General features: G+C 36.1%; 1 protein-coding gene across 1 annotated transcript in view; it reads left to right on the forward strand.

The window, feature by feature from the left end:
* The window catches only part of zc3h3 (zinc finger CCCH-type containing 3), a 73,895-nt gene that overhangs the window by 38,442 nt on the left and 22,618 nt on the right, over positions 1-12,835 (forward strand). Inside the window, exon 4 of the mRNA XM_066664870.1 lies at positions 78-216. Within this exon, the coding sequence (XP_066520967.1) occupies positions 78-216 (139 nt within the window). The remainder of the gene's footprint in view (positions 1-77; positions 217-12,835) is intronic.

Below are 12,835 nucleotides of genomic sequence, written 5' to 3' on the forward strand. Positions count from 1 at the left end.
CTGGTTGGTCACCACTGGTAAGTAATGTGAAGTGGCAGTCATTAATGTCCTCCTGTCATTTTTCTGTTCCCCCATAGTCTCTTCAGTTCCTTCTGTACGGAGTCCTGCATCACAAAGGGTCATCAAAACACGATACAAGATAGACACTCGCAGAGCCCACTTACAGCTCCACAACCCTGCCCTGTCCTACAGAGTCAAGAGGATCCAAACAGCCAGGTACAGACACGTATACACACTGGAAATATGGCTAACTGATATGAAAACTTTGTATAAGTATGTAGTATTTAAAGTACATGAAATAGTATGGCAATCAAACTGCACATGGTAGAAAATTAAACAGACTGTAGTAGTTTCACTTAAACAGCACTTTACTGACTGATAACAAATGTGAAATATGGCTATGAGGTCTCACAGTCTCTGCACAATTTTCTATTCCCTTAGTAGGAACTGCTAAAAGCCCCACCTCCCATAGTTACTGTTGCTTTGTCTGTAAAACTCTGAACAAAATGGCTATACAAGATGTTCACATGAGTGATACATGTTTACATACTACCAAATATCTATTTAGATAGTTTTACATGGGGAGCTGGAGTAATGTCATTATGGCAATGTTTATGATGGATACACACTGGATAAGAAATCCTGGTTTATATAACAGAGTTGGAAGTGGCTGTTCCATTTACTTGAGTTTCACCCTTCTGAGTAATCGCTTGGGTCACCTTATGGATTTGAGTGTGCTGCGTTGTTCAACACCTGAGGCTCACCACACACTTCAACAACTCATCTGATTTGTGCTGTAGTTTAAATCTCTAAATGCGTCTACCAGCACCTCCATTCTTAAGAAACACCACAAAAATAAAACTCTTGTACCATGAAATATAGTGGAATATTCCTTCACATGTCAAGTCACATGGGATTCATATAACCTTGGGATATTTTTACTGGTCGTTGTACAGTACGTATAAGGATCCAGAATATTTACTAAAACTGGAGTGTGCACTCCACACTCCTGAAATGGTGTATATAAGGTCTATATTTACTGAAATATTCCAGTAATAATTACAGTACCCAGCTTCTACAGGCAAAATAAAACAATAAAACATACCCCAATTTTAAATGTATTAAAATAAGAATTGGTTATTTACATGAATCATTCTAAGGAATTTATAAATGTAATTTTCCTTATCGCAAAGATTTAGTTGACAATCTACTAATTTATTTATTTATTTATTTATTTTTTTTTTTTTTTTTCAATAAAAGCAAGAACCTGTGATTTGTTCATTATTTTTAATTAACTAGTGCTTACAAAGAAAACACGTTTTCACAGAACAACTTTATTGTATAATTATTCAATATTTATTGTAAAATATATAGACACTTTAAATTTGATGCTTGCAGCACACTTCACATTCCACGCAAATAGATAGGACAGAGGGAAATTAAGTTTGAAACGTTTATAGAATATTTAAATTACACTGTATCTACTGCACAGAAAGATTCAGGACATCCAGGGAAATCTCAGTCCATGTAGAGCCAGGTCAGACACGACTGTTGTTTGAGCATGACCTTTGAGTCCTCAGACAGCATTGCATTTGAAACGATCTTGTTACTTTGATAAATTAGCAAGATTAGTAAGTTATATCTATATGGAGAACCACTCGTATAATTAAAATGAAAGGTGATGTAACACAGTAGTGAACATGCCCCCCCCCCCCCCCCCCACACACACACACACACATTTGGAAGTGTGTTGCAGGCATCTAATTCTGATTTTGTTTATAAATACAGTCAATACAAAATACAATCAATTTGGTCAATGAAAATATGGGAAATATTTCCCTGCTACTATTTTCAGTTATATAATTATTCAGGGGAATTAACAGATCACAGATTGTCATTTTTCATGGTTATAGATTCACACTTTTTTCTTTATTCATATTACTAGCACCAGTGTCATAGCCTTCTTGTAATTATGCTGATGTTTTCAGCACCATATTATTCAGTGAGCCTTGTTTTGTTATAAAATACGTTTTTTTTTTTCCTTTTTGTGTGTGTGTGTGAGAGTGCATGCCCTCCAGTCCACAAACAATCTTAGTCCACCACAACCAATTACAGGCCTGATTAAAGCTCCTCTGTTGACACATTGCATTTTTAACAGTCCCTCAGAAGCACCATAATAAAACAGTAACTAACCGGCTGGCCCTAATAACGCTACGAGATATAAGCACCTCATCACCAATAATATTATGACGGGGGGAAGGTGCTGCTCATCAAGGTAATCTATTACTCAGACCATAAACATGTTGCCATAATATTGTCCATGCCCACATGGGAACACAGGAGTAGGCACTGAAATGCTTCTTTAAAATGATAGCTTTTAATGGCCACTGTCTGCTACAGATGAGTTTATAAAACCATTAATGCACTTCATGAAAGGCTTTAAGTAATTGAGAATGGACATGTGAGTTTGAGGTAAACAATGGTGTGGAAGTAGTTTGTTTGTTCTGTAGACGTATGTGTCCTTTAGACTTAATGGATTTGCCCTCCTTCCGCGGTCATATAAAGCCCCGATAGGATTTTATTTCATATATAGTACAAAACTAGGGGGATAAGTTAGTTTATGTGCACTGAAAATTGTTAAATGTAATTCTCTCCTTTATACAAATGCTACTGCAAGAAAATCAAGCAAATCATGGAAATATAGGCAGAAATGTTTAAAATGTTTCAGAATCACCAGAAAAATGCTAATTCTACTAGCAAAATTAGATGTGCATATGAGAAATAGCATTCTGATCAGGGTTTTAAATTTGAATTGAATTGTCCCCATTTCAGAATATTTTTTTCAAAAAGAAGTGTCTATGATTGAGATAAAACCCAGTTTCATGAGGTGCTGCACATCTAAAATGTGAAATTTAGTTTTAAGGTAATTTATGGTGCTTTTCAACTGCATGGATGTCACCAGCTACATTTTGTGGGGGAGCTATGCTAGTGGAAAAGTGGGGAAAACCAGGGAAATGTGCAGTCGAGCTGAGCCAAGCCAATGCCATGAAGTGGAAAAACACGATTAATTATGAAGCAGTCCTGTAAAGTTAGTTTTGTGACAAATGCATTGTTTTACAATAAAAAAAATTGATATTATATGAGATTTCTTTTCTTTAAATCTAAAACTTTTGTTTACTAGTTTTTGCATTGTTTGTTTGATTAGTTATTATTGTTTGTTTGTTTGTTGTTTGTTTGTTTGTTTGAAAGCAGAAGTGAATGAGTTATAATATCATGAAAACATTTTTTTAACTTAGATGCCAGCAGATATGGGCTATATATCGGTTTCATTTTCATCTTATGTTGAAGCTGTATTTTGGCAAACTGGACACATTTGGTGACACAAAGACAGTATTGAGATCTGTTATATATTTGATAAATATTGAGATTTTTTAAGGCATAATTAATGGTAAGAGGCTTTTTGGCATAAAGAGAGAGGTTAGAGGGGTGACTCATGGGTGACTGCAGTTTATACTAGCTCTAGTCTGGTCGGTGTCTATGGCAAATTGCATTTGCTTAATGGTGTAAATGAATCATTCGCCCATATGGGTGTAAATATTATACACCTAGTGTTATCTACAGAGAAAAGATTATCATTCATAATAAATCTCCACACAGCACCTCTCTGACTCACTCATGTAGAAATGAGGGGCTGTGTGTCATGCATTACATGTTAAAACCACTGAAAGACTAAAAGAAAGGCTCTTCTCCTTCATTCTCTCTTTTAAACACTACTGCTCTTATTCTTTCTTTCTTTCATTAGCTTCACTTCTTCTGTTTTGTGAGAGCTGTTAGGTTTGTGTGGTTACCTGGATTAACTTTTTCTGTAGATATATTGAAAACACATGCTAGCACTCCTATGCGTTAGTATTCTTTACATATTGTGCCTTTAGATGATAAACATGAAACTTTTATCAAAGTTTTATTCATTTTTATGAAAATGGTGATGAAAGTTAGTGGGATAATTTAATGAAATGAGTCATATCCCGTTGTTTACAACCACAGCAATTGCCTCTTCAATAGAAATGACCACCCTTTTTTTTTCGTTTTAGATTGTGCTTCATTTTTATATTGGAGGTAATGCATATCAGCTTTGAATGTCAATCAGTGGTAAAGAACCTGATAGTTCTCTGGCCTGGTTGATGTTTTTGCACAAGTACCATTATTTCAGACGATAAACTGAGTTTTTTCTTTTATTAAAACTAGACAAGAATGCACTGATCATGAATTATTGGCATGATATGTATTTGCAATTTTATGTTACTTATGCTTTATTGTACACATTATTGTACATAATTCATTGTCTATACTGTGATTAGTCTCCCTGTTCCTATTGTAAAGTGCTTATAAAGCCAAAAGAATGTCTATTCATCATCGGATTTTCATAATGTGATTGCAAATATTTTGGCTGCATATAGGCCCACAAAGCAGACGCATAAACCAGGTCCCAAAGCTAGGCTCATGATCACGATACTGATCACTTTCTCTGTATGTGCATGTGAGTGTGTTTTTCTGTTAGTCATGCGTATTTAACATGTCTTTCAGGGTTCAGTACACATTCAGTTCTATAAAATGAAAATAATGGAAATGAAGTGCCTGTATATGTCTACATCTGGCATGCACAGGGCTTCATTTGTTAAATTCAGATTTTGTGAGACAGTGGGTCTGTCTCTGAACTGAGCATTGAGCTCTGGTGACTTATCACTATTCATTTAGCTCCCTGCAATAAATATTGATTCATCAAGGGATTTTCAATTTGAACCACTGTGACGCTGCATGAAATATTACAAGCAGGAGAGAAATGAGAAGGAGAAAGAGGGAGAACGTGGAAGTACTCCTGCTTAGGGGAGGAATATTCTTTCTCTTGGTGAGGAATTCTAGCATTTAGGTGACCAGGAAAGCAGCAGACAAGCTACACATATGATGATATAATGTAGTGTAATTGGTAATTTCTGTATGGCAGGTTTCTGTATATTGTAAAAAGTAATGGACTCAGACAGGCCGTTTACCAGACAGTACTCCAGTCATCCCCGGCCCATTCCCCTATTACCACAGACACTCATGCACACTGGGACTGAGACCTGGGTGCAGTGACCCAGTGTGTGTTGCGTAGAGTGGGAGTGTGCAGTCAGCAGTGTGCTCTGGCCTGCGCTGTGTGATTGAGTGTTTGGGGCGACTGGGTGGGGGAGGAATGGCCCTCGTAAATCGCCAGCCACCACCAGAAAATAGATATAATCTCAACATTAACTACATTAATAGTAGCAGGAGTTGAATTAAGAAAGCCATAAAGCATGGACGCTCAGGCATAAATTACACACACACACACACACACACACACACACACACGTATTCATTGCTCCTCCCCTCATTTTCTCCCCTCTTTCTCTTCTCTCTATATGGAACTTGTGTCTTCTAATTATTATTATCTGTCTGTCTCTAACTTTTTCTGTATTTGCAGTAGTTGATTTCTAATACGGCTGCACAATATAAACCAAAGCTAATCAGTTTGTATTTAAAATGGATAATATTGAGGTTACAGTTGCAATTGCCAATTTTGGGATTTTTTTCCCTATCACATTGATAGGAATAGTTGAAAATGATATATAATATAACCTTAATTTGATATATATTTTTCGAGATGCTCTGAAAACAACATATTTAAATTGTATTGGTGACTGTTTACACTGGGTTCAGATCACAGTGAAATGTTATGCACATGTAAATAATGCCAAGTTCTGTGTGTTTAAGTTAAAAGTAAGTATTTGAGTATGGCTCCAGAGCCGTCTTACTGAGTTTATGAACAAGAGCAGCAGAGGAATAAATAAAAGACGCACATCAGCTCAAGCTAAACACAGCCACATAAAGCACACAGACATAGCATTGTCCTGATTTTATTTCCTTACGTTTATCTTTTGTTTACAAATCTGAAAATGGATAACGGATCCACTCTGCCTTAACTCTTTACTCTGATCAAAGCAATGTGCACAAATTGAAACTGAACCGGTTCCCTGTTGGTTGAAAAAGTCCATTTACACCCTACATTTAACTGAAAATAAAAGACAATATCAACATTAAACATATTCAGCTGATGAATTTATAGTTTTCAAAAACTATTTGCCCATGTATAATTTGATACCAGTAACACACTTGTATCAAAGTTGGGACAGTGACATGTCTGACACTGTGTTGCATCGCCATCACTCTGTTATCCTACCTTGCAGGATTTTATGACCCCCATCTTGGACAGGGGATAGTATTTTCAATTTTTTTTTTTATATTTCATTTTTTTCCCCCTGACACAATACAAGTTTTATTATTTTATATTGTTGCACAGACACTGTTTATGCACAAATGCAAATTGAACCCAGTGTTCACCTGGACTCTGGACACATACACACACTTATTCCGACACATCACTTATACACACAGCCATGTGCAGAGAGTGGGTTGAGTGTGTGGCATGGCCTTCATCAGGTTTAGTGCTCCAGTATTGATCAGTACAGGATGTGGGAGAGAGTCTGTAATAAACCCAGCACTGCTCATAGCTCCCTTCTTCCACCCATCTTCAGAGAAGGAAAGAGTTTTTGAAAGAGTTAGCAGTATGTTCAGTATCAGTGCACTAGTATAAATATTTGTGCAGCAGTTCTCGGTTTCACAAAATGAATGTCACTGTAATAAAATCTTGTGAAATTGTAACATTATAAGAAAATAAAATGTTTTAACTATAATGTGCACAAAAATGTGGACCAGTGTTCATTTTAACCTATTCATCATGGAATTTAAAATAAATAAAAGATAAAGAGAGGTTTTGAAGGCTATATATTGTGTAAGATAAGTATGTATTAAACAATGGACACTTTGAGAATAAAACAAAAAAGGAACAATAGTACAGTGGATACATTTAAACCCCAACAGCGCTTTCTCTCTCTACTCATTCCAGTTTGCCTCAATTTACTTACAATGCTTTCCTCTAGTTTCTTTCCTCATTGAAGCTAATTTCAAATGAGTCCCACCTGCCTCTTCACAAAATAATACTGTGCTTTTAATAGTCTTTAGTACATTGATGGCACTTGATTCCTCCATTACCTAGTTTGCTTAAAGCGAAGAGCCATTGAAAGAACAGAAATTAGCTAAATGAAGCTAGCTAGCTCATTTCAAGGGTAACTGTGTTTTCCTTTCCTCAGGATGAGCTTACTAATGCTTTCTCTGCAAACAGATAGGTCAGACGAGCATTATTGTGAATGCCCGTGTGGTTTGTGAATTCTTCGCCGTCACCAAAACAAAAGTCACATCGTTAATCACCCTGCCGGAGTGTGCTGATTCGCTCTCTCCTTCATCTGTGCTCGTCCCACGGTCGAAACGCACCATGGCACACACCCTCACGCATACGCTCATACAACAAAGCGCCGCCATGCACAAACTGCTTCAACTCAAGCATGTGTAAGCTTATAATGCATACAGTTTCCATCTTTCCTCAAATTCATTCCTTTATTTTCCTTTTTAAACTTGTTTACAGAAGCACAAAGCTATGTTATGCAAACCTCAGCCTATGGCATTTTAAGAATTTATATATGTACACTGGTCAGTTCCCATCCCAGAGCTTACCTACAGCAGTAAGGTTACACATATTTAAATATATTATTAAATATAGGAAGGGAAAAAATGGAAGATGAATGTCTTTTATGGGCGACACAGGTGTAGTCCATTCAGTCTTGCTGATTGTTTGCTTATTGTGCCCCATAAATGTGCTGGGCAACAGCGGAAAGAGAGATTTGTGTCTACTGGGAGTGATAGTTTGCTACAATAGCTTTTAACTATAAAAGAACAAATGTAGTCATGTAGATTTGCAGATGGGTTGCAAAAACAAATATAGAGTCATCTTAATATTTACTGTTATACGTAGTGAGCAAGTAAGTCATACTTATTAAAAAGATTAATAAATAAGCTAATAAAAGAACCAGACCAATATTTGAAGCCAATAGAAAATGAATTGGTGAGAAATCACAAATAATTAACATATACAAATAATAAACTTAATTCCTAACTCACTTCTATATTCTAATTCCTAATGTTAAATATTAAACATTTAGTTTTTTTAGTTTTTTGTTTTAGTCTTTGTTTGCTTCCAGCTCATATGTGACCAAATCACAGTTGTGATGTTATTTGCAAACTCTTTCTGGTGTTCAACTGCTACAAAAAGTAAATGGTCAAAGCATTCCAAACTATGCTAAATGTTAACAGAAAAGCACTGATATTCCTTTGATTGCTTGATTTTTGTAATTTTACATAATGTTTAAGATTACCAAAAGAAGATATGATTACTTATGTTCATTTTACTTGCCAAGGTTTTGCATACAATACAATTGCATAAACATGGGTAAGAACAGCCCATCCTGCTTGTGTTTATTGCTGCTGGTAAAATCTGGAAACTGTGTCCACTATAAGGGACATTAATGTTCTTTTTGGTGATTAATGTAAAATGCTTTGCTTTTTAAAATGTTTTCTTAAAAAAAAAAAAAAAAAAAAATACACACATATATATATATATATATATATATATATATATATATATATATATATATAAACATAAAAATATGGATCAGTTGGACTTTAGTTAATTGTCCTCATCGGTACTACTTTTTTTTTCTACCTGCACTTTGCTTCTTTCTGACTCCGCGAAGTGTTTGAGTGCAGGCAGTAAAACCTCTTTAGATCGCAGCCCCACAAGACCGGGGTCACACTCCTTCCACTCTAAATCACCTCCAGCTCCAGCACTGCCATTACATTAGCGTGTGTCCCATTAAAATGATTCCCCTACCCCATTCACATGATGCATGTGATAGTATGGTGTATCTTGCCCACACCCAGCCCCCCAAACCCCAGTATTTCTGATACATGGGTCGCGATGTGTCTGCTTTTACATGAACCAGTGAACCAATGGAGAAAAAATACATTTATATGTCAAATCAGATAAGAAAGAGACAAAACATTGTCTTAGTGGTGCAGCCCATCCCCCTAGGTCTCCTTCTTTCATGCATTTTTCACACCACATACACACCGTGACTGTTCCTCACACACGACACTTTTTTGTTAAAGGTTAACTGCTGTCCATGTTCCATGCCCATGTCATGGCTACATTAGTCTCCATTATGACTCTTTGGCTCGAGGGTGTCCTGCTAAAGCCTCTGTGGGGGCAGCAACTGTTCTCCCATTACCCCTCATTATGGCTCCCTTGGCTATAGTCACTTAGCTAGTGTGAGCCAGTCTAAGTTATGAGCCATGTCAGGTGTGTAGTCATACAGCTGGAAGGAAGCAGAAAGACTAGTTACAAAGATTGCAGTAGCTGCTTGTACGCGAGAGGCAAAAGGAGTAAAGCACTTTGGTGCAACTTTGGTTATTTTAAATATGTTAGAGCAATAGATTTTACTTACTTACATTATTGGCACACTTAGTGAGGTGCAGTGAAATGATTTCTTTCTGTCATCATCTTGATAATGCACTAAGAATATTTTTTAAATTTTAAATTTAAATTTTTCGCTGGCATTAAATTCAAAATGGAATTTTTTTTTTCATAAAACTGAAAATATTTCCTTAGATTCAACAGATAGAATGTAGCCTTTTTGCTATTTTCAAGTTCAAGTTCAAGAAGTTTATTGTAATTTCAGCAGTATACAGTGTTTACAATACACAGTGAAACGAAATAGCGTTCCTCCAGGACCGAGGTGCTACATAAAACAATACACAACATTAAAGTGCGACTAGTGTAAAGCTAGTGCAACATGAAACAGTTCACACACATTAAAGTGCAAAGGACATAGAACACAAAATAATACACAACATTAAAGTGCAACTAGTACAAATCTAGTGCAACATAAAACAGTGCATACACATTAAAGTGCAAATATATGGCTAAGAAAAATACAAAACAATGTCTCTACAGTACAATACAATACAATATAATACAAGACAAGGCAAAAACCATAAGTACGGAGGGGGTGAGGGAGAGAGACACTGCAATTTAAAGTGTATTTGTGCTGTAAACGATAACTGGATGTAAACATGATGTAAACTGGATATGTGTAAACAGTACACTCATTTACAGTCCAACAGACCAGTGTTTGCGTGAAGAAGTGTGTGTGTGTGTGTGTGCTTCTTCAGTCCAGTCTCAGTCTCTAGGTGTTTAGGAGTCTGATAGCATGTGGCAAGAAGCTGTTACGGAGTCTGGATGTGAGGGCTCGAATGCTTCAATATGCTTCGAATGCTATTAACTAAAGGGTGTAAAAGATTTGCACATGATTGCATTTTGTTTTTAATTTATATTTTGCACATGTATCCCAATGTATCCAATAACTAATTGTGCAGTAAAACTGCAAATGCTTGTGATAAAATGCAGTTTGTATTTTACATTGTTTCTGAGTTTTTTTTTGGCCCAGTCTTTTTTTGTAGAATTGATTTAATTCAGCTGCATTAAAGGGTTTTAAGCATGAATTTCTCATTTAACGTAATGCCACAGCATCTCATTTGAATTCAAGTCAGGACTTGAATTTATAATTTTGAAAAAAATTTCTGTTGAATATTGAAGCTTTTCTCATTTATTCATGTTAAATACTTACTGTTAACTATAGGACTGTTGAAACCAACAATCACTGCTATCCATAAGCAGCTAATTAGTGCATTTTAATTAATGTACTATGTTTATGTTACTGATTTCTGTTCCCTCCAGCAATATGAATGTAGTATACTGGACTTTTTCTCTTACATTACTTACACTGTGAACTGTGACTGGTAAAAAAAAATGTCTCAGTATCTAAAAAATCTAGTATTTATTGTTCATTGTTATTGAACCTGTTTCCACTTGTGCACTGTATTTAGCCTTGTATGAGTTTCTATGTAGCACCTTGGTCCTGGAGGAATATTGTTTCATTTCACTGTGTACTGTACACACTGTATATAGTGGAAATTACTATTTAATACCAGTTTACTTAAAGGCTATGTTCACAGATTTAAAAGAAATCAGATTTTTAATACATTTCTGAGGATATTTCCTCACTATTTGCTAGCTCTTTGGTCAGTTTACATGCTGGGAACGTCCTTGGGTGTTTTCACACATCCCTAACCCTGTAAATGGGAAAACAAACAAAGTGGCTTGCTCTAACACCGCTCTTGGTGCATCGCTTGCTGAGCCATGAGAAACGGTATCTGGAGTCATTTGGAACACTGAATTCTGAAAATCATGTAAAGAGATGAGAATGTTGCATGTTTCTGCTCCATAGGTAATATTGGTTTATTTTTGCTGTAGTTATTACATAAGGTGGCATTGACTCCAAATTGGGGAGACCACTAACTGCATGAAAGTAAATACAGACCAAAAGGGCTACAAAATGAAATAGTTACAAAAGAGTTTATGTGGTAATTCAAATCGTGTATAAAATCTTACAGCTTGATTAAAAAGCATTCATTATTTCCCTTCAAATATACCACTCCACCTTAAAATGCAGGGCTTCTGAACATAAACAAACACAGAACAACAGTTATCCAGAATTGTTTACGTTGCTTTTAACTTGCTGCATAGTCAAAATGCACTACAACTTCAGGCCACAAACTGATGTGTGTATATTCTCCATCAGGATTTTGTGATAGAGAGCTGAATTCATGATTCCGTCAGCTATGACAAGTCATTCAGATCCTGCAGAACTGATGGTGGGATGTTCTTACTGTGGAATGTAGTGTTAACTTTATGCGAAATAAAACAGGACTCAAGTCGTCCAAACTAAAACAAATGTGAGACAAGCCTTTGTGTTCTTTTTAGGTGGTTTGTGCCTTGCAACCTTCCCATGGATGTCATTTTAATCCAGTGTCTTTCTTACAGTGGAAATTGTGTAAAACGAATGTGACATTATGTGCAAATGTTTGAGACCTTTATCCAGCTTCTCTTTGCCAGACAGGTTCTGTTTAAGTGATATTTTGATTCAAGTGGTCTAGGAGTCATCAGTAATGCCTGGCTGTGGCTAGTGAAATTGAACACAGTTGTCAATTGAATTATGTTTACTGGTTGGTTGTGTAGCTAAGGGGGAAGTAACTCTTTCACATAGGGCCAGGTAGGACTGAACAGGATTTTTCTTTCAATAATTAAAATAATTATTTAAAAACAGCATTTTATTTGGGTTATTTTGATCTAATATTAAAAGTAATTTGATGATCTGAAAAAATCAAGAACCCTTGAAATTGGGATGAGTCAGGTCTTTCTCACAGCACTCTGCTTGGTCCATGTTGCCTGTGTGTATGTGTGTGTGTGTGTGTGTGTGTGTGTGTGTGTGTGTGTAGGGGGTGGGGAAGGGGAGGTTGGCCATGGCAATAGATTGTGTAGTAAAGGCTCTTGTATTGGGTTCAGATTGATGTTGGGTGTAATTTGCTGTTGGGGGTTTAGATGGATTCGGAACGCTTGGAGCAGAGTTCATGTCTCCTAATATAGAGTAGATACCAGCTCTCCTTGGCCTTTTTACTTTCTTCCCTTCCTCCTTTTTTCTTCCTCTCACACATGCTCTCACAACTGCTCTTCTGGCCCACCTACACATATATGTTCACCCCACTAAAATGCTTCTAAGGAATATGTTTAGTTACAAGCAGTTATTAAGAGGTGATTTTTGGAACATATTGTATCATAAGTAAAATCACTGGTTAATGTTTCTTTGCATAGAGGTATCATTCCTTTCAATATATACCGGTTAAAAGTTAAAAATAAATTACAACTTAACTGCGCAGTTATTTTGTAATTATATAGTCTTCTGAGATGTAT

This window comes from Hoplias malabaricus, chromosome 3, assembly GCF_029633855.1.
Source record: "Hoplias malabaricus isolate fHopMal1 chromosome 3, fHopMal1.hap1, whole genome shotgun sequence".
Lineage (NCBI taxonomy): Eukaryota > Metazoa > Chordata > Actinopteri > Characiformes > Erythrinidae > Hoplias > Hoplias malabaricus.